Here is a 23,010-nt window from a genome sequence, read left to right as displayed (position 1 = left end):
CGCGCCGTGGGTGGGTGGACGAGCGCAGGACGCAAGTCGGGCAGCACCCTCGAGGACCGCCCGCGGGCCGCAACATCGCGACTCGCGCAGTGCGCACACTACTGGCGCCTACCTCGCAGCGACGCGTGACGTCACCCATCAATCGAGCGCCGGCTAGTACAAGTCTGCATACTTAACATGACCGACCGAGCTCCGGCTGGGAAAACAGGCGCGCATGCTCGTTTCCTTAACCTTTCCCCTCATAAACCACGGGTTCTATACAGAGTGACTCGCCCGCGCTCTGTCGCGGCCCTTCAAAGCCCCAAAGGCGACCATATCCGTCTGGCCAGGCCGACGCCTCTTCATGATCTTCGTCTCGATCTCGCACGCGTTCTCGACCCCGCCCGCACGCGATGCCGACGTTCCGAACCCGGCCCACGCTCTCAACAGGTGGGCTCTTCAACGCGAGAGATCTCGAACGTCGCCAGCGAACGAACGTACGCTTGCCAACGGGCCACGGCGCGCCAACGTCGCCAAATTCCGATTCGCGTCACCGAGGTACTGTACTAGTAACTGAGTACACCGGGTGTCGAACGACGAATCATGTCACTGTGTACGGCCCATACTCGAACGTGACTTCCCCCGCCACCAGCTCCCGCATCTGCGCGAGAAACGCCCCGGCAAACGACCCGACGCCGTCCTCGCGTCTCTCTGAAAGCATGTTCATGCTGATGGAGACCTCGAGCGCATTGAGGGGGCGCATCCCACGTGCCGCCCGTGCGCGGAGGCAGCGGACCGTCGCCTCCAAGGTTGCCTTCACGTCCTCCTCGCTCGCTGGTGTCGCATCGTAATCCAAGCTCTCCAGGGCCGGGCACGGCGCGGTAGAGCGATCGGAGGAAGGGGTGAGCGCGCGGAGGAAGGCGATGGGAGTGCCCTCTCCACAGAGGTAGAGGTATTCGAGCGCAGGGAACGCGCCGAAGATCTCGTCCCACCGGCCGTCGGCGGGATGCACCGAGTGCAAGGTGATCAAGTCGAGCTGGGTGAGGGGGATGTGCCGGAAGAGCGTGAGTATGTCGTCGATGGCGTTGGACAGACCGTACATGTCGGGGTCATCAGGGGTTGGAAAGGCTTCCCAAGTGAACAGCCTGGTCCCCCCGAGCGTTCCACTGTCACGGTCGTTCGCGGAGAACCCCGTGAACTCGGGGACTAAGACGTATAGCTTTCGTACCGAAGGGGGGATCGGCATCGGCATTGCATCCGGCGCGCGGGTCGGGAAGAAGGCGTCGAGGATGCTCAAACTGCGGCCGGATTCGTTGGGTGCAACTTGACGCCAGTCTCCGTTCGATAAGTAGAGGAAATCCAAAGTAGTGGGCCTGATGAGAGGAATGGCACGAAGGAGCATCATCATGTCGTCGTTTTTGTTGGAGTGCAGGGACAGGGAGCGCAAATGGGGTAGCTCCAAGGGAAGACGAACTGGGGACGTGGGTGGTGGATTGTGAGGTGGTCGCAACATCTCGGCAGGTCTTTCCGGGTCAAGGGTCAAGGTTTCGAGATAACGGGCTGAAGAGAGACAGACGAGGAGATCCTCGAGGGGTGGCCACTGCATCATAGGACCGCTGAGGCGAAGCGACCTGAAGAGAGGAAACATTGTCGGCTCGATGGGCAGGACCATGCCTTCGAGCTCGAGATGTTGGAGTCTCGGGAAGCGCGTATGGGTGAGACAGAGGATGCTGGAGACCGGGCCAGGGGTCTTGATCCCGTCGAAATCGACAAACAGCTCTTCAAGAGTGGGCCACGCTCCTTTGTTGTAATGCAGGGACAGGGAGTGCAAATGGGGTAGCTCCAAGGGAAGACGAACCGGGGACGTGGGTGGTGGATAGTGGGGTTCTCGCAACACCTCCTGGGCCCATCCACCTCTCTCCAGGGAAAGGCACAGATCTTCAAGATAACGAGCCGAAGAAAGACAGATGAGGACGTCCTCGAGAGGTGGCCACTGTGTCACAGGACCGCTGAGGTGGAGCGACCGGAGGCGAGGAAACAGTTTCGGCTCGATGGGCAGGACCATGCCTTCGAGTTGGAGATGTTGGAGTCTGGGGAAGCGCGCGCGGGTGAGGCGGAGAATGCTAGAGACCGGACCAGGGGACTTGATCGCGTCGAAATCGACATAGAGCTCTTCAAGAACGGGCCAGGCTCTGTCGTGGAAAAGCATTTTGAGAAATGGCAGGGAGTAGCAGCGGTCGTCCTCTTCATCAGAAAGAACAAGAGTGCTCGTCCTGTACGACTCGGCAGCGATAGCCATCCCCGCGGCTTCCGACCAGAACGCGGAGTCTCCATCTTCGATAATCCATGGCCCTGGCTCCGAGGAAAGGTTGCCAGCTGAGTATTCGTCACCCTCACCCTCGCCCTCGCTCTCGCCTGAGTTTTCGTCATCTTCCGAGTCTTCTGTGTCATTGAGCCGTTGGATGTCATCTTGGGGAAGAGAGAGGGGTGCGAGGTCGGGGGAAAGAGAGATGTCCACGGATGCCGGAGACCCCGGTTGACGCTCGAATGAGATATCCAAGTTCGCCTCTCCCGCACGTGAAAGAACAAGTGTGTAGAGCCGTGGGGGCATGTAAGGGGTGATGAACGACCAGAGCGTGCGCGTGGCCTCGATGAGATCGCGCCACTTGCGGCAGACGAGGAGGAGCACCTTGCGCCGCCGGTGCGTCCACTTGGGCAGTTCGTCGGACACGGGGCGCGCGGGCTGGAAGCAGGCGGCGAAGAGGCGGAGGAGGATCTCGGCGGGAAGGCGGTTGATGGAGAGCGTACTGTTCCAGTCCATGTAGAGCCTCCGCCTTTCCTCCTCCAGGGCGGTTGTCAGCCTACTTGCACCCGGCTTCTCGACGGCCCCGGCCTCGATCTCGCCGATGCGTCGACGGATATGGTCGCGTGTAGGACAGAGCGGCAGGGCATCTGCGGCAGGGAGGGGCATATCGTTTTGCTGAGTTGCAGGGCGAAAGGATGCGGTGTGATGCACTGGGTGCTGGTGGAAGGAGATGAGCAAAGCACACCGGCGCACGTGAGACGCCCCGCCCCGCAATTTCGAGCAGCCTCTAGCACCTCCTGCCCTGGCGGGCACAATACAGGCAAGAGATGGCTAGTCTCCCCCATGCAGAGGTAGGAGTTCGTCGTGTGAAGGAACGGGTGCTAATTCCCGCTCAGATGACTGGCCAGAAGCCACCAGCGTTCACGTTGAGACATGGTTGAAGCTTTGAAGACCGCCCCATTCACTAAGCTTCTCCGCAACCGCGTGGCGAGCAGGTCAGCGCAGGCTAAATTTCGGCTTGTAGTACGCACGTCAAAAGTGCCAGCCCAGACAGGCTTGGAAATCCTCAAAGATATATAGTCTGGAGAGTCCCCCTGGTATACATACTATCCACTCAACCTCCACTCTCTGTCGCTAATCGGCACACATAAGTAGCCAGCCGTAGTTCTTGATTTCTTATCGGCTGTTACACCTCCCCCATTATATCCACTCAACTTCCGCTTCTCTGTTATCATCAACAATCTTCAAGAAGCCTCAGTTCAGCCTCCCCACACTCGCGGCATGGCTGCCCTCGACCCCCATTCCATCGCTACAGGCTGGCTTGTGGCGTGCTCTTCCGCGCTGACAACTGGCGACGTGCTCGGCCTCACCCAGCTTTTCATTCCCGATGGCTGGCTCCGCGATCTGCTCTTGTTCACGTGGGACATGCGCTCTCTCCACGGTCGAGACAAGATTTCCGCCTACCTCGACCATCGTCTCTCCAAGGCCCAGATCAAAGATGTCCGCCTCGACGAGACTCAGGACTACTGCCCCCGCACCTTCCCTATCCCGCAAGACACGTCGGCTGTTGGTGTTGAACTCGTGTTCACCTTCGAGTGCGAGCGTGGGCACGGCCGTGGTCTTGCCCGCCTCGTCCAAGACATGGACGGGACCTACCGCGCGCTCACGCTGCTCACGCAGCTGGACGACCTCGTCGGGCACGAAGAGCGCAGCACGCTACCATGGAGGGACGACGTCACGCACGAACCTGACCGCGACATGCAAAAGGAGTTCGCTGACTACGTTAGCGGCATCGAGGCGAACCCACATGTCTTGATTGGTGCGTCCCAGTTCACCTTCTTCAGCAGGCTTCCTGTCCCTCAAGGGCCAGTACAGTTGGGGGCGCGCAGACTGGGCTCCAGCTCGCTGCGCGCTTCAAGCAAATGGGCATCCCTGCGCTTGTCATTGAGCGCAACGCGCGGATCGGCGACAACTGGCGCGCGCGCTACCCAAACCTCACGCTGCACACCACCCGGCAGCAGCACACTCGTAAGACCCGGCCCCCTTTTCCCGCATCCACGCTCGGACCCTGACGCCGGCAGCCTGCAGTGCTCTACCAGCCATACCCAGCGAACTGGCCCGAATTCACCCCGCGCGACAAGATGGCGCAGTGGCTCGAGCTCTACGCGCTCAGCCAGGACATCGTCGTCTGGACGAGCACCCCGCTCTCCACGCGGCCCGTCTACGACCCCTCCACGCGCCGCTGGACCGTCACCCTCCTCCGCGGCGGCACCGCCCCCGTCACCCTCCGCCCCGCGCACATCGTCCTCGCCACCGGCACCCTCGGCGCGCCCTTCGTCCCCACGCTCCCCGGCGCGTCGTCCTTCCGCGGCCAATGCATGCACTCGAGCCTGTACCCCGGCGGGCGCGCACTCGCGGGCCAGCGCGTCGTCGTCGTCGGGGCCGGCCAGAGCGGGTCCGACATCGCGCAGGACCTCGCGCTGAACCGCGCGGGCGCGGTCACGCTCGTGCAGCGCTCGACGACGTGCGTAATGCTCCGGGACTGGGTCGGGCGGCAGGTCAAGGGCGCGTTCCCCGAGGGCGTGCCGATGGCCGCGTCGGACCTGCGGTTCGCGGCGCTCCCGCTGGGGCTGATGCGGGCGACGGCGATCGCGGCGCAGGACGCGGCGCGGCGGGACCACGAGGAGCTCCACGCGAAGCTGCGCAAGGGCGGGGTGAGCGTCGATCTGGGGCCGGAGGGGCAGGGCGTGTACCCGCTCGTGTTCGAGCGGTACTCTGGTGCGTGTCCTCTCACTCGATTCGGTCGTCGCGGAGCGTCTGCTGATGGTTATTCTTGCAGGTTTCTGCGAGTCTCGAGGAGCGCTGCGGCTCATCTGACACCGCGCTGACCGAAGTGCTGAGGGATGGACAAGGGCTGCGCGGACCACATCGCCTCCGGCGCCATCCAAGTCAAAGCCCTCGTCTCCGTCGAGCGCCTCACGGAGACCGGCGTCGTCTACAGCGACGGCACCGAGACCGCCGCGGACTGCGTCATACTCGCGTGCGTCCCCTCTCCCCGTGTCCCTTCGTCCATCGAGGCAACGCTGACGCTATGCGACCCAGGACCGGATACACGCACATGCGCGACGCGAACGCCGCGCTCTTCGGGGCGGACCTCCTCGCGCGCACGGAGCCGGACTGGGGCCTCGACGACGAGGGCGAGATCCACGGCGCGTACCGCGCGTGCGGGGTCCCCGGTGTGAGTCCGCGCTTGCGCGGCTGATGCGTCTTTTTTGCCCCCCCACGCTGACCGATCGCCTTGCTTCTGCGCGTGCGCTCGTCTTGCATAGCTGTGGTACGCCTCGGGCGACTTTTCGACGGCGCGGATATACTCCAAGCAGCTGGTGCGTACACGTCAAAGAGTACACCTGCAGTGCTGATTTCTTCCCACTCTCAGGCTCTTCAGATCAAGGCCATCGAGTTGGGGATGATGCCCGGCGACGGCGTACGCGAGGGCTGGAAGGAGAAACAGCGGGGTGGATAGATCGCGCGCAGCGCGCGAACGTTCCGCCCCCGACGAGGCACAAAAACCACACCCGTCCGCACTCTCCTGTACACAGGGACCGTCCATCTACGCGCGCACGGCGCGCATTGCCCTCTGCCGTGTGAGCACTGCGTGGGGATGGGGGTCCCGGTCAGGGCGCATAGCGCACAGATAAGCGGCAGGCAGAAAGGACAGCACCGTGAATGGAGATCATGGGAGAGAGACGCACGCACGCTCTCGAGGACAGGACAGACAGGTAGAGAAGACCCAGACGACACGACGACAAAGCACGGCACAATTGCAAGCTTGCGACGACCCCGCCGCCGACCCCGCCCCGCAAGCTCCCTGTGCTCGGCTTCTTGAGCATCATCCCCGTGCCCGGCCGCGCGCCCGCGGCCGTGCTCCCGCTCCTGCCCACCGCACCCGCGCCCGCGGGGGACTGCGACTGCGGGTGGGACGACGCCGACGCTTGCCATTCGGAAAGGGATAGGGAGGCACGGAGTGAAAATTGCACATTATACCCGAGGTGTGATTTCCTAGACTACGCATTATACTACACGAGGAAGGCGCTTGCGAGATTACACACTGTGGACGACGGCAGACTGCGAGTACACTTCATGCACGAAAGGAGCACGATATCTTACAAAGTCACATGGACGACGATCTTCACAGCTTTCAAGCAGCGGCGGACGGAAGCTTGAGCAACCAGTTCTCCAGCCCTTCGTTCACCTCTTGGGTCGCCTCCAACTGCGGCCAGTGCCCGACGTTGAGGTCGATGATCTCGGCGTCGGGCGCATACTTGGCTAGACTCTGCTTGCCCATCACGGCGAGACCCACGTAGTCGCGGTTCGCTGCAAAGAAGAGAACCGGCTTCTTGACGTACCACTTCTCTTCAGGGACCTCTGGAAAAACGAAGGATCGTCAACGGTCTGCCATAGAGAGACGAAGAGCAGCGCATACACGCACCCATCTGATCGGCCAAGTTACAGTTGTGGATGATGACTTTGTAGTAGTTGACGGAGGATGCCATGCCGCCCTTCAAGAGAGCGTGGCGGGAATGGTTGTAATCCTGAACGGTCCACGCGGTCTGTCAGATTCTCGACCATCTCGGGCGGTGGAGACCGACTTACCTCCTGAGACCACCAATCCGGGCGTCCCGGCTGGCGGTCATCCTCGAGCCACTGGCGAAATGTACCGCTGGGGCAGAGGTTGTCGAGCCACCACTCGGGTACCATTGGGAAGGTCAGCTGCAGAAAGCTGTCCATCTATGCGCCCACGACAGCACGATCCATCACCATCGGTGCGCTTCGGTGGAAGTCAGAGAGCGACGCACCTTCTCCTCGAGGAGCATTGGCCCATCCGGCGCGTCCATGACCTTCCAGTAGCCGATGACCTCGCTCCCGATCGCCTCCTTGTACGCCTTGAGGGCCGTGTCGAGGTCGAAGCCGCCAGGGCTCGGCGCGAGGTACGAGACCGCCAGCCACGCGAAGGCCAGGAAGCGGTTCTGGTAGTAGTGCACCAGCGCCGACACAAGTCCGGATCCCCTGATGCACATGGCGAGTTTAGCGTCTCGCAGCAGAGGGTGCAGTATATATGGCGCGGACGCACCAGTCATGGCCGATCGCGACGACATCGGTGAGCCTCTCGGCGTCGACGAGATCCATGAGGTCGTCGGCAATGAGCTTGTGGCGAAACTCGGCCGTGTCGGTCGGCTTGGAGGTCCCGCCGAAGCCGAGGCAGTCGGGGATGAGGATGCCGTAGCCGAGGGGGGTGAAGTGGGCGACCTGGCGGGCCCAGTCGTACGAGGTGGAGGGGAAGCCGTGGACGAAGAGCAGGGTGGGCTTGTCGGCGGCGGCGGGGGAGTAGTAGTAGTGGTAGGAGTGGCCGCGGCGGACGGTGGTGTCCTTGTACTTGGTGGTGTCCATGACCTTGTTGGGCGGGGTGGTAGGTTCGGATGGGCGAAGGAGGCTAGTGCGGAGGTTAGGATGGACGCCGGTGCCCGCTCTTTAGCGAGGCGTGGCCTGGCCGGTTTATTCGCCGAATGGCACCACTTTGCGTATTGCTGGATGCCCCACAACCACACTCGTTGTCCGGCTGTCATCGAACTCGGGTCCCAGGACGAAGCTTGCTGCCTGTCTCCCTGCATGACGTCATCACCCCCACCGTCGGTGAGCACTCTCGTCCTGGTATACGTACGCGTCCAGCTGAAGGCACAACGCCTTTGTGAGCGGTTCAGTCTCTTCAGCCCAGTCGTCATGTGCTCGATGGACCCGTTCGCTGCAAGAAACGAGCCAGGTAACGCGCGCGGAGGCCCGTCCACCCCATTCGCGTTCACCGTAACCCACGGTGGCGTCGGAGGCGAGGGTGACCAGGTGATATCTCGTAGTAGTTCGGCAATACGATGCCCTCCATGTGAAGACCGGAGCTCGATATAGAAGCATTACGCCTCTATTGAGCCTTTCAACGGTTGGTGGTCAGTCGCCTTCAAGCAGGGGCGTAAGATTGACCCTACGTCGTACAACCCGGGTCCGAAGCCCAGAGTTCGCGTAATAACCACGCGCCAAAATCGCCTCAGGATGCCGTGTTGGACCGGCGGGGAGGGCTCGAAGTTGTTCACCTAAGTCGCCGGCATTGAAGGCTTCCCTTGTAGCGCCGAATCCCGATCAGCACTTTTCACCCCGGTTCGACCTTGCGATGACTCACTCATGAGCACGTCGCCTCCCCTTCAAATAGATGATTTCCACAACGACCATCCTCAATCGTCGCCGCACTGTCGGGGGCGTTTAGGAGTTGAACGCACGGCTAACTTCTAAGGAGAGGGCGAGGGTGTATCCAGGTTGGAGGGCTGAACAGGCGTGATGGGCATGCTTGAAGAGTTGGGATCGAGGCAGGTGCTGCATCGGCCATAACCACTACGAGCGGAATTGTCGCACAAGAAGCTTAGCGGGTCGTACGCATGAAACCCAGATGTGAACGCACCTCGACAGACCCCTCCTCATCAGCGCCGGAGCTCGCACCCGAAACCTTTTCCCCCACAAATTCAAGTTCACGAAAATCACTCTCAAGATAGAGGTTCACTCTGTCATATTTGCTGGTGGCCTTGTGGACAAAGTTTCGGTGAACCTGCCTGTGTATGATGGACGACGTCAATAAGGGTGGTAACGCAGGGGCAGAGGCTAGCACTGACTCTGCTTTAGACGGAAGGAAATTTGAAGCTAGGAAATGCATCATTGACCTGGCATTGCAGTCGGGAGAAAGAAGGACAAGCGGGTGGTGGTATACGGACATGACTCCAGAGAGACTGCCATGACGTGCACGTGCGCACTCGACGCGTCTGTCACGTCCTCACGATTGTGACGCTACCGTGACCGTCGGCCCAAACCAGTGCCATATGTGGAAACGGGCCGTCACCACCCCTCCCGCCAGCAAGTTGCATTTACTTTCTCCGAGGCGCTCAGAATGGCTCCCTAGACTTCATAGTTTTACGCTGATCTGCCACGAGCCGCGTCAATTACGTTGAAGCGGTACGGCCCCGGGTTCACGACGCAGTGGTCAAGGATTAAAAACACCAAACCATTGCCAGCATCCATAATTCAGAGGCGAGCATACCACGATGACCTCCAGTATTAACCATACTCAAGCAACCTGGTAGTCCTTGCGGAATGGAAAACGTCTCATATTCGGTTCACTGAGTCTGGGAATCGCGTAGGGACCACATCATTAACGCTTACTCTCGATCGCCGTCTATCATCTCCGGAGCCATTAGGCTGACACTCCCCGTTCAATACTACCCGTTCAACAGGTTCGTCAACAGAACCTTCCCCCTATTTTGCACGTAGTATTCTCAGTAGCACGGGTGTAACTTCAGGTTCTGCTATGTAGTGTCACCGAACCCTTTCGCCCACCTGCCCTGTATCGACATTTTAATCCAGCTGACAATATTCCGCCCTATTCCAGGATCCCTGAAACATCGCGGAGTTGAATTTCGGACGCGAGGGACAAGTCTTCGGTGAACGTACTCCACCCGGTATCAGACAGCTCCGGTGCCTCTCGTTCTTCACCTGGGAGTCCTGAGTCCTGGTGGTCATGTGGTTACCTGAGCCTGTTTTCGGAGGCTCCCTTCACTTGATCGGACTAATCCATCACCAACCACGGCGCAGTCTACGTCCACTCCCCTTCGTCCAGGACCCCATCCTTCCGTGAATTCCCGCTATCCAGATCTCGAACACACACACACGGCATCCATACCGCGCCGGCGTTCCGAGCGTAGGGATGCAGGGACACAGCGCATCGACACGGAGCGCCGAAACGAAAACCTCATCCCGCAGCCATCCGGCGTTTGGGCGGGGGGACCGGCCTTGCGGTACGTCACTTGATGCCCTGAGCCTTGCTGCCGTGCTCGCGTACTGATAAGCGTTTTAACACAGAAGGGTCTGTGACTTGGGGCCTCGCGCCTTCGTTGCCTGCAGTGGAGCTGTTGCCTAGTTTCCCTTGTGCCGACCTTCTGATCAGGGCCCCGCCGGTGGTCAGCCCCGAATCGAACTCGTCGACAACCCTCAGGCATCGGCCAGCCTCCTAGCAAGCCGCAGGTGCGCGCAAGAGTCATGATCTGTACCTATCGGCTTGCCTGTCCTTGGCGCCGTCGGCACTATGGTTATATCGAATTGCCGAATCGTCTCGACGGCTGCGCTACTCCCGACCCCTGCTTGTTTTGTCTGTCACAGACGCAGGTCGGAGCCCATCTTCAGGCATCTATACAGCCTGCGCTCGTCGGTGGGTACCCGACGGTAAGCCGTGCCAGAGGGCATGCCGTGACTGTCATCGCACGCCTGTCCCAGATGACGATATCTTCGCGCCGGTTATTTCCATCGCCCCTTCCTTCCCCCCAGCGAGCCGATCAAACCTCCGCGCAGTGGCGGCCGGCCCACAGGCCCACAGCACTCCACGCCCAAGCAGGGACTCCAGCGCAAGCCCTGAAGGCCTGACAGCGCGTCCGCCGTCAGGCTGGTGCGTGTCCTCGGGGTTGCGTCGCGATTGGTCTCGGATCCTCGAGGCTCTCGCCTCCCGGTCGCGCATCGCACCCGGCACGGCCACTCGGGCTCGCGAAGGGCTCTTGCGCGCCCAGGCTCGTCCGCGGCCGACGTGCGGCCGCTCGCGGAGCCCGTCGAGCTGCAAGCTAGAAGCCGGCCGATCTGTATGAGAAGAGCGGCCCCCACGCGTCCGATCGGGTTGGGTCGCCGCGGCGCACGGTGCGTGCGACGAGCCTGCCAATTTCCAAAGCGCACGCTCCGTCAGAGCGTCCGACACCGTGGTCAGTGGACCGTCATGATCCGCGCACGTACGTCTCGACTTTCCCCGCCTCGGGGCCCAGTCCATAAGCCCGTGATCTCCCGTCGACGAGCGAGAGCAGCGCACGCACGCACTGCGCGCCGCGGAGCGAGCTCAGCTCAGCCCGTTAGAATTGCCCCGCAGCCAGTCAGTCCAGTGGCAGGCGTCGGCTCGCCCGCCCCATCGCGGCGATCACAGCCCCCCACGCTCGCTGCATACCGGTGGCCGGATTCGCGTTTGGCCGTCGGGGAACCCAGGCGAATATTGCGCATCGGGTGAGCCGGCGCCCGGAGCCTGGGTTGGGGCACTGGCCATGGAGTCGGGGACGGAGGCCGGCCAGGACATGCACAAACCACTCCCCCGGGTGGCCCAAACCCTGGGGCGGGAACGGTGGACAGGCGTCCGTGTTGAGCTCGAGCTGATTTGAATCTGCTTTACTCCCGCCTCCCCGGTTTCTCTCTTGTCTTGCGGCGTCCTCGAGGCTGTCGCTCTTATTGGGTCCTCATCGTATGCTCTCTTTACTACCCAACATGTTCCTGGAAATTTTTCCTTTTTCTAGTCCCAATGAGGGGTACACTTCCTGGTCCGACGATGTCGCGTGAGTCCAAAGGCTTGCGTTTCCCTACGCTGTCATCTTCGAAAACCGCAACAAGCACCAACGAACTACAACGGTATCGAACTATCAATTCTCAACGACCATCTGCGCCTTTAACGGCACCCGCCGGATAGTAGATCAACGGCGGAGAATCGAGGGGCAGACGATGGAGTGGTGAACTTGGGCCGGGGCACGAAGGGCGGCGGGTCGTCGGTCATCGGTCATTGGTCATTGGTCGTAAAGGTACCCACTCTCCGTCCTAACATATTCTCTCGCTCTACACATCGTCAAGACGGGAGTAGGTGTCTTGAGATTACCACATACCTCGAGCACCCAAGTATCCAACGACCACCTCCCCGTGCTCCCTTTGCCCTCCCTCTCCCATCGATGGGCCGCGTCGTCGTTGAGCTTCCCAAGCAGACACACATGTCAGGCAAGACACGGATTGATGGATCGGGTGCGGTATACATGTACAAGTGCCGGGTAACCTAGGTGCGAGCGCGAGCAGCGGATATACGTAGTAGTAGTAAGACCATGACCGATTATTCCAACCATACACACCCCGATGAGAAAACCCCCGACGCCGAAGCCGCGCGACACTACGTGACGTAGAGGAGGGAGGACGACGAGGGGGGGCAAGACCGTGGACAATAGTAGACGACGACCGTGACCGTTGCGACAGACCCGGGACCAAGAGACCGATGCGAGGAGGTATTGTGGTATGAGGTATGCGTGGGCAGGACCATACGATAGATAACGAGGCGAGAAGCGGAAGGTGAGTGGGAGAAGGACGAGAAAAGCGTTCCGGGCAGGGACGTTGTGTGCACAGCAAAGACGAGGCGCGATATGACAACAAGACGATGTACAGTGAGCAGTGAGCAGTGAGCAGTGGGCAGCGCGAGCAGACAGGACAGCATAGGAACCGACGACACGAACCGACGAGCCTCCCCTCCCCATCTCCCCCCGCGCGAGCAGGCCACCCCGGGCGCGCGCCCCGCACGGCGGCGCACCCCGGGTCCCGCTGACGACGAGCGACGGAGGGCGGGCGGGCGCTCACAGAGGATACCACTGCCCGTACCCCTCCGCCGGGGGGTAGTCCTCCCCGGCGTCGTACGACCACCCCCCACCTCCGTGGGAGTGTGCGTGCGGATCGAGCGGCTGCAGCGGGTACCCGTCCGCGTCGACGGGAACGGCCTGGGTGTGCGGGTCGTGCGCATATCCGTACGCGTACTCGTCTGATTCTGCGTGCGGGTGGAGGGGCGCGCCGTAGTACATCTGCTGCTGCTGCTGTTGTTGGTGTTGGTGTTGTTGATGATGGTGTTGTTGATGGTGTTGGTGTTGTTGGTGTTGCTGCTGCTGCTGCTGCTGCTGCTGCTGCTGTTGGTGTTGTTGCTGCTGCTGCTGCTGCTCTGCGTGCGAATGCGGATGCGAGTACTGGTGCTCAGAGTACGGGTCGGGCGCGGACATCGGCGCCTGCGCCTCGGGACCCATGCCCGCGTGCGTGTGCGTGCGCGCGTGGGCGTACGGCGGGCTCGCACCCGCCGCGACGCCGAGCGCGGCGGAGCCCGCGGCGTGGATCGCGGGCGTCATGCTCGCCTGCATCTCACCCGAGCGCACGGACTCCATGAAGCGCGCCTGCACGTCCGCGACGTACTCGGGCGAGACGAGGAACGGCTGGTCCTCCGCCTCGGCCGCCGCCGCCGCAGCAGCAGCAGCCACCGCGGCGGCGGCGCTCGCGCTCCCGACGCTGCTCACGCTGCCGAGCGACGAGAGCGCGGAGGGGGGCGTGGTGGACGAGCACGAGCTGCTGCGCGGGGACGACGCGCTGAGCCCGGACGCGGTGGGCGACGGCTGGAAGCGCGCGTGCGTCGGGCTCGCGGCGGACATGGGCTGCGCCTGCGCCTGAACCTGCGCCTGCACGTTCCCGTTGCGCATCCACGCGGGGGACGTCACGCCGGGGTACGCCTGCACCGGGCCGACGGTGACGGGCGTGCCGACCGGGAACCCTGCCGCGAGGGGCGGACCCGCGCCTGCGCCGTGTAGCGGCTGGTGCGGCGCGAGCGGGCGGTCCATGCCCATGCTCATGCCCATGCTCATACCCATACCCATCCCGGAGCCCTGCGCGGTGACGAAGTCGGGCAGGCGCGGGGTCATCGTCGCGAGGCTCTGGAGCGCCGCCATCGTGCCCGGGTTGCTGCCCGTCGCGGTCGTCGGGGAGGACGGCGTCGAGGACGGGGCGCCGATCGGCAGCCACGGGCTGTAGGGCCCCCCGCGCCCCGCGAGGCGCACGCGCCGGTCGTCGGGGCCCGAGCGCACGACGAGAGTGGAGCCCGAGCGCGCGGCGGCGGGCGGGATCTGCTCGAGCGAGTGGCGGCGCGGGGTGGCGGCGTGCGCCTGGTTCGGGTCCGCGCGGCCGGCGAACGAGGAGAGCGTGGGGAGCTGCGAGTCGGACGCGGCGTGCGCTGGGAGCGGGGGCTGCGGGGGCGGGTCGAAGGAGGGGTAGGTGTAGATGTCCGACTGCGACTGGGGCACGTCCAGGCGGGGGAGGATGGGGCGGCCTGCGGCGGAGACGGGCGCGTCCGCGTACGTCTTCTTGGGGGCCTTGATCCCGTAGCTCTTTTTCTTCGTCAGGCCGTGCATCTGCTGCAGGTACGAGACGAGCATGGGCCCGCTCTCCTGCGCGCCGGGAGAGGAGTGGGACGAGTCCGCGCGTGGGCGTGTGCGCGACGTGGTGGGGGACGTTGACGATCGTCGGCTCGTGGCCGTGACTGCCGGCGACGCGGTGTGTGGCGGGGAGCTCGGAGAGGGTGCGGTGGAGGGCGGAGAAACGGGGGCGGGTGAGGATGTCGGGGGGCTCGTGTTCCTGTATGGATCGTCCTGGATCACGGGCGCGACGAGCATGACGGGTTGCGCGGCTGCCGAACAAAGCAATGTGTGAGTGGTGTCACTGGAGGACTCGCAGAAAAGGCGCACATGCACTCCGGACGTATTGCGGTCTGCCTGATAATCGGATGGAGAATCGTTGGGGGTCGACGCCAAACCAGGTAGGCACCTCGGAGTTGTTCTGCAGTTGAAGCTATCTCGAAACGGTCAGCGTAGATTCGAAATGATATGGACGGGCGTCTAGCGCACCGATCGCTTGAAAAGCTCGTGGTATGTCCGCATTTCAGCGCCGATGCTGAGGATAACGTGGAGGCGGATATATTGCTGTGCGAGGATGGAGAGATCAGCACAGAAAGCAGGGTGGCAGGCAGAGCGACAGCCGATCACCTGTTTGAGAACGTTAGCGATGTCATCCCAGGGATCAAACCCAGAGGGCGTCATCTCATTGGGAGAGCCATGGGTGAGCGGTCCTGAGGCTGCTACGAGAACGAGGTGTTTGGTGACGCGCTGGGGCCCGTTGACCTGAGACAATAGCTGTCCACAAACGGGTTAGTGGCGGATTCGAACGAAGGACCGGAGGGGACGGCTACGGTTATGGCACGAGACAGCGAGGCGGGTGAATGTTTGGTTGAGCCGGTTTTGCCAAGAGGCAGGTTCGGGACCTCATGGGATTCGTCAGTGTCGCGAATGTTGCGATGGGATGGTGGCGAGGATGGAGAGGTGGTGAGCCAGCGGGCTTCCATCTGAAACGTGAAAAAGAAGGTGAGACACGGTGAGGACGGGGAGGCGAGAGACCAACGTTGACTGAAGGGTCGGCGGCGCGGAGTCTGTCGAGAAGAACGGGGAGGTATGCGTTGCGGACGTCGGGCCACTTGGCGGCCATTGCCTGAGAGTCCTCGGCGAGGACGAGGACGGATACGTTGTCTCCAGACATGGCGGGCTCTGCGAAGGCGTACCAGGTCATGCTAGCGCGGCGGAGACTGAGATGGTGCCGGGCAGGACCAGGAGAGAAGAGAGGCGCTCGAATCAGGATGGAACGGCCCAGAGGGGCGAGCGACAGGCCGCGGCATGGACGCGCGGCGGTGAGAACGCTCCCTGTGCGCTGCCCCCGCGCATGATAAGCGTCCCGTGGACCTATAACCGTCCCGGCGTCGGACTTTGATTTATTATTCCCCATATCGTCCTCCATATCCCCCCGCAACCTAAAACCTTCATGGTCAAGCCCGGCCGGCCCTCCGCTCCTCGGCCTGCTATCGATCAACAGGCGCGCCCCCCGGCGCACGCTGATGGGCGGCACGGTGCACCTTGCCCTCCGCGTCCCGCGCTGCCGTCCCACCACCATCGCGCGTTGGCGGACGGCGGAGCGGATCACCGCCGTGCTAGATTTCGCCGAGGAAGCAGGAGCGGGTGGCGGGAGCAGTCGCGCGAACCCGACGGAACCCGCTCCGGGCAGCTATCCGGCCCATCGCGGACGCGCTCGGGGATACGGCGGCCCCGCCCGGCGCACAGACGGCCCGCGCGCCCAGCAGCGGCCTCGCCGCCGCGTTCTGGCAGCTTGGCCGTCACAGGGCCCATCGCTCAGAGGGCGTGCTCGCGGCGAGTGGTCGGCCGGGCGGAACACGACGCGCCGGGCGGTGGGCGTATGTGTCCTGCTTCGACAGCGCGCTCGAGCGAGAAGCCGTCCACCGCCAACGTTGAGCCTATGCAAACTCAAATCCAATCTCCCATCCCCTTTGCGCGCCGCCCCAAACCCTCCACCCCCGTGGGAGTCTTGCGGCGCCTCTCACGTAAGCGGACGCTGGCGACCGCCGCGCGTGGCCCGCGAGTGCGGTTCGTTCTAGACCGTCACGCCTGTCGTCCACGCCTGCCCTCCAGCCCGTGCCACGCTCCGACTCTCTCGCCGCCACCTACCATGGCTGCCGTCAACCTTTCCAACTCGCCCATTACCCAGGTTTCCCAAACCCAGACCCCCGTCCAGAACAACCTCCAGCCCCAGCTCCTCACCCGCCTCCTTCTCGATCTCCGCGGCAAGCGGTTCACCGTCGAACGCGAGAACATCCTCTCTCTCCCCGAGTCGGTTCTTCTTTGCCTTTTCCCGAACGGCCTCGTTCTTAGCCGCCAGAGTGCCGCCCTCTCCGATGGCGGAAACGACGACGATTATGAGGAGCTTTACGGCGTAGACGTGCGTGTCCTCCATCCGTAGTCAATAATTCGTAACCCTGACATCGTGTTTCCCGCTCCGTCCCTCCTTCTCCCCGACTGTCGGCCTCTCGTGGCCACTAGTTCGACCCGGAGTGCTTCGACTACGTCCTCAACTTCTTCCAGCACGCCCGCGAGGACTTCTACGGCACCACCGCCAACCCGGGCGGCCTCCTTGCCGCCCAGCAGTCCCTCCTCGAGGGCTCCTCCCCCACCTCCGACTTCGGTCCGTCCCCGTCTTCGCAGAACCCACTGCTCTCCAAGCAGGCGATCATCGTCCTCCGCGAGGAGCTCGAGTACTTCTCCATCCCCCCGCGCAACGGCGAAGAGGCCACCGACGCACGCGGCATCGCCAACGACGCGCTCCTCGACCTCAAGAAGGCCTCCGGCCGCTACCTCCTCCACAAGCGCAACATCTTCACCGCGCTTCAGCGGAACGTGAACAAGGAAAACAACCTCGCCGAGCAGCACCTGATCGACATGCTCTGCATGAGGTATGTCCCCGTCTCGTCTCGCGCCGCGTGTGCGTCTTGCGTTCCGTTACGGCAGAGGCTGATGCCGGCGTGCTGGAACCGGTAGCGGATTCGACCGGGAGGACGAGTGGGGCTACCGCGCAATGGAGCCGTCGCGTTGCTGCATCTCTTCGATCGCGCTCGTGCTCCTCAAAACGGGCATCGTGCACTCGTCGAACGCTGCGGGCGAGCGCCAGGTCACGGTCGACTACAACCAGATGGCCACTGCGCAGAAGCTGCTTCTGTTCTGGAGGAAACCCGCGGTGCGTATCTGCTCATTCGTACGCGTGATGAACGTCTGACTGACTGTATGCGCTTCGTTCCCGCGTGCAGCGCAAGTGCTGGTGGGATGGTATCGAGGTTGACGTTGCCGAGCCTGGGGAACAGGCGAGGATCATCAAGCTTTGGGCGCGGCGGGTGTGGACACTGGAGCTCAGCCTGGTGCGTCTTCACGGCTTGTCCTCCCGTTACGGAAGCCTCACGCGACCTCACGCTTCTTCATTCGCAGGTATGACGCACGGACAGGCCCGGGACGGACACTCTCACTCTGCATGTGCTTTTTATATGATTTGCGTTGGATACCCTGATCCATTAAGGATGTATGATACCTCCTCCCACACACTCGGAACGTTCCTACCAACCCGTGCCTGCCGTCGGGCGCACGGTGCTTCCTCAACCGCGTGCCAGAGCCATCGTTTGAGTTAATGCATGCATTCGCGGCCATGAGCCCGCGGCGTGGCCCGCCGGTGCTCCGACGAGTCGGGCGACGGGCGACAGGATTGCGGTTGAATCTGGTTGAATTGACGCGGAGATTGAAGTTAGTGAGAAATCACGATCGCGATCGGCCCGCACGCGCCCACACAGCTTGGACTCTGACCACCAGCTGCTGCCACTAGCCCCGGCAAGGTTCGAAACATTCCATCGCGGTGCGTTGTGCTGCGCTCCGCGTCGACACAGGAGCTGAACGTTGCGCCAGGGCGACGACCGAGTCACCGATCAACGCCGCGGACGATACACACAGACGCACACGCACGCAACCAACCGAACAATGGACTTCGATCTCGAGGAGCTCGTGAACGTCGAGCAGACGTGCGTGTCGTCTGGTGATCTCTTTTTCCCTCCCTATCGCTCCTCGGCTGGCGAAAATGGCTCGCACGCTCGTCCTCTGCGATCGCCCCCTCTTCCTCGTATCTCTATTGCCCTGCGCCCGCGATCAGAGCTGACGCGCCCGATCTGCCCCCAGGTTCTACGACGAGGGCTACAGAGACGGGCACGCGCACGGGCGCGTGCACGGCCTCATCGAGGGCCGCGCCCTCGGACGCGAAAAGGGCTTCGAGATGTGGGAGGAGCTCGGGTTCTACGAGGGCTTCGCACGCCTCTGGGGGGCGGTGCTCGCCGCTCGAGGTGCGCAGGACGAGTGAGTGTCTATTGTCGTCCTCTCGGTCTTGGTTCGTTCGGACGGGTCTCGGTCGTGATTACGGACGCGCCCGCGGCGGAGGGCTCACGCAGGGCTCGTGCGGTTGTCATCGTCTTGGTTTCGAGGGGACACCCGCGAACCTTGGAAGTGCAGCCGCGACAGCACGGGCGTGGTGCTGCAGCGGCTGCTCTCCAATGAACGCGAAGCCAGGCCACTCCGGCATTACCACTGGACGTGTGGGCCTGCCGCATGAGAGCTAAGACGGGTCGGCCAATCAGTGTGTCGCACATTGGCTGGTCGCCCTTCACAATCGCCGCCTCTCGTCCTTGACGTTTGAGTTGGGGGAATATACTTGCCGAATCGGGACGCTCATACATGCGCATGAGGCCCTCTGGACCGCTCCAAATCACATATGTCGGAAAGCGCAGTCGAGCACGACCCCCGAGCCAGCGGTTGCGGCGGAGACCGACTGCCAGATACACTACCGGCCTTCATCTGGGCCCGCCCTCGTTGCATCGTGGTCCCCATATCGCCTCCGCCTCCCTCCCACCGTCTTCTCGACGCGCTCCACCCGCCTCCTGTCCTCGACCCTCGTCCCAACTCGCTTCATCCAGTCTGCCTCTTGGTCCCGGTGCACGCTCCGTGACAGTGAGCTGATCGTGCCCATCATCTCCGCCACCCCTGCACCCCGTAGACGAGCGCAGAACCACGTCCGACTCCTCCTCGCGCTCATCGCACAGTTCCCGCGCGTGAACCCCTCAACTGCCATCGCATCCGCCGCAGCCGACGCGGACGCAAGCACGGACGCAGGCCCGGACGTCGACATCCCCCGGCTCTTCCGCCAGATCCGCTCGCGCTACAAGCTCCTCTGCGCCACGCTCGGCGTGCGGCCCACGCTGCGCGCCGCCGACGGCTCCTCCGCGTCGCCAGAACGCGGTGACGACGGCGAGCCCCCGCACGCACAATCGGAGCCGACGACCGCAACGAGCCCGACGACTCGGCCGAAGGCGAGGAAGAACGTCTGGGCCGTGCACGACGCACGCGCAGGCCCGTCCGCGGCGGACGCACGCGCGGACGCGCTGAGCTTCTGAATTCGACGGACGGGCGCTCAGGGACGCCTGCGCGTGCCCAGGGCCGGTAGCAGCCAGGCCCGCGGTCGTGCAGGGGGGGGGGGGCCGGCGTGCTGCACCGGCAGGGTCCTCTGGGCCCCCTCCCCCCGTCTCCGCCGGTCTGTGCGACTCGCTTCGCCTCGCGGTCCTGCTGCGCCGTTCAGCTGGTCTGCCCTCCGCTCCCCGACGTCACGCACGCACGCACGCACCCGGGCCTGCCAGGCCGCCTCGACTCCTCCGATCCCCTCTACGCGCGTCCACGGCCGAACAGGCGTCCGAGTGGCCCCCATCCCGGGAGGGCCGAATCGCTCGTTGACGGCGTCCCGTCGGCGGGTTCGCAAACACGGTGCGTCCGTGACCGCGCACCGCTCGCCCCACGGATGCTAAATGGGCGCCGATGTGGACAGGTCGGCGTGGCTCGGGCGTGCCCATCTGCTCCGTGCACCGTGCAGCCCGAGTCGGAGTACCACTGACCTGACGCGCGGGGGAGTCCTCCGCGGCCCTGCCAGCCGTAGCCAAAAATGTCTGTGGTCGCGTACAATTGAAAAGAAAACAAGGGAAGGCTAATCAGTCGGGTCGGCTCCGTTCCGTGCACGCCTCCGCCTCCTCCTCCGCCTCGTTTCTCCGTTCCCATCTCGGAAATGTTGAATGCGACCCATTCAGATCCCGTTGCGCTCGGCAACTCGAAGCGCTGTCGGAGACGGACGACCACCGGATCCAGGACGGAGAGGAGGGATCTGCGCTCCGGTGGCCCCCCAGCGCCAGCGGCCGCAGCCGCGTCCGCCTGGCGGGCGACTGGAAGCAGGGCAGAAACTGCGCTCCCGTCGCTGGCCCGAGTCTCTGGTCTCCTCTCCGTGCGCTTTCACGTCCCCCGGACCAAGAATGGCCCCCGCGCATCCCGCTCGTCCTCCGCCTGATTCCTGAAGCTCGGAACCGCTGATCACACACCCCGATGGCGACACCGCGACCCATACCTATGACGCACTTCTGCGTTCTCGAAACCCCCAGGCTTTCGTACTTCGCCGAACGTACGCAGGTGTAGCGGAGCGGGGGTGGGGTGGGGGTGGCCGCCATGCCATATCGGGCACAATTGTGGCCCCCGGCCCGCGCGGCGCGGTGGCTTCTCGCCACGCCGAGGCCCCCCACGCGCGCACGAGCGCACGAACACTCGCCGGCACTACCCACTTGAGTATGTGCACTCATCGATGGCGGGCGTGAACTTTGTGCGCATCGATGCGCTCTCCGCGCCTCGCGGGTTGACGTTGATCATGGGGACGCGGGCGTGTGATGGGAGACGGACGGGTTGCGGTTGCTGTCGCGCGTCAGGGTTCCGTGAGCATCGCGTCGGAATGGCGATATACAATGGCAGATGCGTATGCGAGTGGCGAATGGGATTCCAGATCATGTAAGCCCGGAGTCAGCGCGGGACGGGCTCCTCCCGGAGCGGGCCACAATAGCGGAGGAGAGCTCGAGCCCGGACTCGTTCACACCGCCGTCCGCCGTGGTTCGACCGGAAGGAAGGCAGGAAGAAAGGAAGGTCCACGTGAGGCACGTACGGAGCCGTTCCTCGGAGGAACCTCGAAGAGCGGACGGCGCGCGTTTCCAGCCTCTGTCGCTCGCGGCTATGTACTATACGAGACGTGTGGCACTGACTCGACGCGTATATGTACATACTTGGACCGCCGCGCTCACGCTGGACGCACGGTGGAAGCGCAGAACAGGCTCGCCGCGCTGGCGCTGGTTCTCGCGCGTGCTTCGCCATTCAGCCAGGTTCGACACGCGCACGTCCGCGAGTGTGCGTCCGTGCGTCCGCCTCCGAAGCAGCCCTGCAGCTCCGAGCTCCGTCCCGCCAGCCTTCTCCCGCTGTCCGGGCACTCGCTGGCCAGCGAGTCGCCCGTCGGTCGGTGCGCGACCCTGCTCTGCCGCGCTGTCCTCCGTCCGGCCCTCCGCAAGCACGCAGCTATGGGTCCTACGGGCATTGGGAGGAGCCCAGGAGTGGGGGCTCGCCGTGTCCGCATCCCGCGCTGCACGCGGGGCGGTGCACTGCACGGGTGGCGGCACGCACCGTGGTGGCAGCGCGGAACCGCCGCACGAGGACCGTGCGCGTCGCCCAGGCGAACGGTACCTCTGAGGCCGGCGCTGGGGGATGGCGAGGCTCGTGACGGTGCACGGCGCGTTGGAGGTGACGCACAGCTGTCCGAGCTGGAGACGTGGCCTGCTCCGGTGGAAACTCGAAAGGCGTTGGGAACTTTGCTGGATGGGTTCGCGTGATGTTCGCTCGTGTACGGTGTGAACGTGCACTGGTTGTCCATGCTTGCAGCGTGGAGAGAGCCGTCGTTCGTGGGCCCCGAGCTGGATGGGTCACGAAGATCGGGCGTCGTCCGTGGATCCGCGCGGGACCGGCAGCCCGCCGTGGATCGCAATCAAGCGCCGCTGGTTCCCCGAGGGGGCGACGCAGGACGAGGTTCCCAGCGGGTATTCCGGGTATAGTAGCCTGGCCACACTTGCCACCATCCGGGCCGGTAGGGCGCTTAATTCAATTGGTATTTGCGCGGACCGTGTATGTGCATACCGGCCTGTTGTCGTGACCTCAGGCCTCAGGGTTCAAACGTTCATACACGCGGGAAGAGCATGTATGGAATTTTGCTTGTTCTGAGGTGCTAAACGCTAACTGACGGGGCTTCTCGTGAACCTACTGCTAGTCCGAGCTCTGCCATTTCAAACACACCGACAGCGGTTGGCGCTTGTCACGTGTCCCCCGTCGGAGGTCGCCGAGGGACCGTTGGCATGAAGCGCCAGCGCCTAAGGGTCGCTTGCTGAGCGCAGATTCCTGAAGGCGAACAACGGCCTGAGGTGCAACTGAGGTGAGATTGAATCATGGTCTCTGGGCTTGGCTTCAGAAGGCGTCGAAATGTCTAGAGTACTGCTTGTCAGCTTTCAAAACGCTAATTTGTGTTGCGAGACAGTGTCGGCTGAGTCCTGGACAGCTAACTGTCGAAACTATGGCGGATTCGGTACCCTCCGTGCTCCCAGACTCGGGCGACCGACGTCTACGTGCTCCACCTACCCTGTGAAGACAACCCCAAGGGCAGACGACGAAGCGACGCGGAACCCTGTCCCCCGCCACACACTAGCTTAGGCCGTGGCCCCGTTACATTAC

The 23,010-nt window shown here is 63.3% G+C and overlaps 6 protein-coding genes across 6 annotated transcripts; 3 read left to right on the top strand and 3 right to left on the bottom strand.

The window, feature by feature from the left end:
- Positions 1-580: 580 nt before the first annotated feature.
- Positions 581-2,950, bottom strand: BXZ73DRAFT_99019 (uncharacterized protein; the record flags this gene model as incomplete). Its single annotated transcript, XM_048027863.1, has 1 exon — positions 581-2,950. The coding sequence occupies one exon, from the start codon at positions 2,948-2,950 to the stop codon at positions 581-583; it is 2,370 nt and encodes a 789-aa protein (XP_047880149.1).
- Positions 2,951-3,565: 615 nt separating this feature from the next.
- On the top strand, positions 3,566-5,807 carry BXZ73DRAFT_43219 (dimethylaniline monooxygenase (N-oxide-forming); the record flags this gene model as incomplete). Its single annotated transcript, XM_048019102.1, has 7 exons — positions 3,566-4,103; positions 4,160-4,312; positions 4,373-5,068; positions 5,186-5,324; positions 5,387-5,522; positions 5,614-5,667; positions 5,721-5,807. The coding sequence occupies 7 exons, from the start codon at positions 3,566-3,568 to the stop codon at positions 5,805-5,807; spliced, it is 1,803 nt and encodes a 600-aa protein (XP_047880148.1).
- A 675-nt stretch (positions 5,808-6,482) lies between these two features.
- On the bottom strand, positions 6,483-7,732 carry BXZ73DRAFT_43278 (alpha/beta-hydrolase; the record flags this gene model as incomplete). The annotated part of the gene is made up of 5 exons (XM_048019111.1): positions 6,483-6,709; positions 6,774-6,876; positions 6,938-7,072; positions 7,141-7,351; positions 7,416-7,732. 5 exons carry the CDS (start codon positions 7,730-7,732, stop codon positions 6,483-6,485), a joined length of 993 nt encoding a protein of 330 aa, XP_047880147.1.
- A 5,564-nt stretch (positions 7,733-13,296) lies between these two features.
- BXZ73DRAFT_43279 (uncharacterized protein) lies at positions 13,297-15,577 on the bottom strand (the record flags this gene model as incomplete). The annotated part of the gene is made up of 7 exons (XM_048019112.1): positions 13,297-13,468; positions 13,532-14,645; positions 14,704-14,806; positions 14,863-14,937; positions 15,001-15,147; positions 15,204-15,356; positions 15,413-15,577. Coding segments are annotated over 7 exons (1,929 nt in total), but the record flags the coding sequence as incomplete, so codon positions are not given.
- A 948-nt stretch (positions 15,578-16,525) lies between these two features.
- BXZ73DRAFT_43156 (phosphatase activator) lies at positions 16,526-18,029 on the top strand (the record flags this gene model as incomplete). Its single annotated transcript, XM_048019091.1, has 4 exons — positions 16,526-16,795; positions 16,897-17,306; positions 17,392-17,587; positions 17,658-18,029. The coding sequence occupies 4 exons, from the start codon at positions 16,526-16,528 to the stop codon at positions 18,027-18,029; spliced, it is 1,248 nt and encodes a 415-aa protein (XP_047880145.1).
- Positions 18,030-18,372: 343 nt separating this feature from the next.
- Positions 18,373-19,832, top strand: BXZ73DRAFT_88781 (uncharacterized protein; the record flags this gene model as incomplete). Its single annotated transcript, XM_048025081.1, has 3 exons — positions 18,373-18,413; positions 18,568-18,741; positions 19,436-19,832. The coding sequence occupies 3 exons, from the start codon at positions 18,373-18,375 to the stop codon at positions 19,830-19,832; spliced, it is 612 nt and encodes a 203-aa protein (XP_047880144.1).
- Positions 19,833-23,010: the final 3,178 nt, after the last annotated feature.

This window comes from Epithele typhae, assembly GCF_022376455.1.
Source record: "Epithele typhae strain CBS 203.58 chromosome Unknown BXZ73scaffold_10, whole genome shotgun sequence".
Taxonomy (NCBI): domain Eukaryota; kingdom Fungi; phylum Basidiomycota; class Agaricomycetes; order Polyporales; family Epitheliaceae; genus Epithele; species Epithele typhae.
The sequence above is the reverse complement of the archived record's forward strand: the minus strand, read 5'-3'. Positions and strand labels throughout refer to the sequence as shown.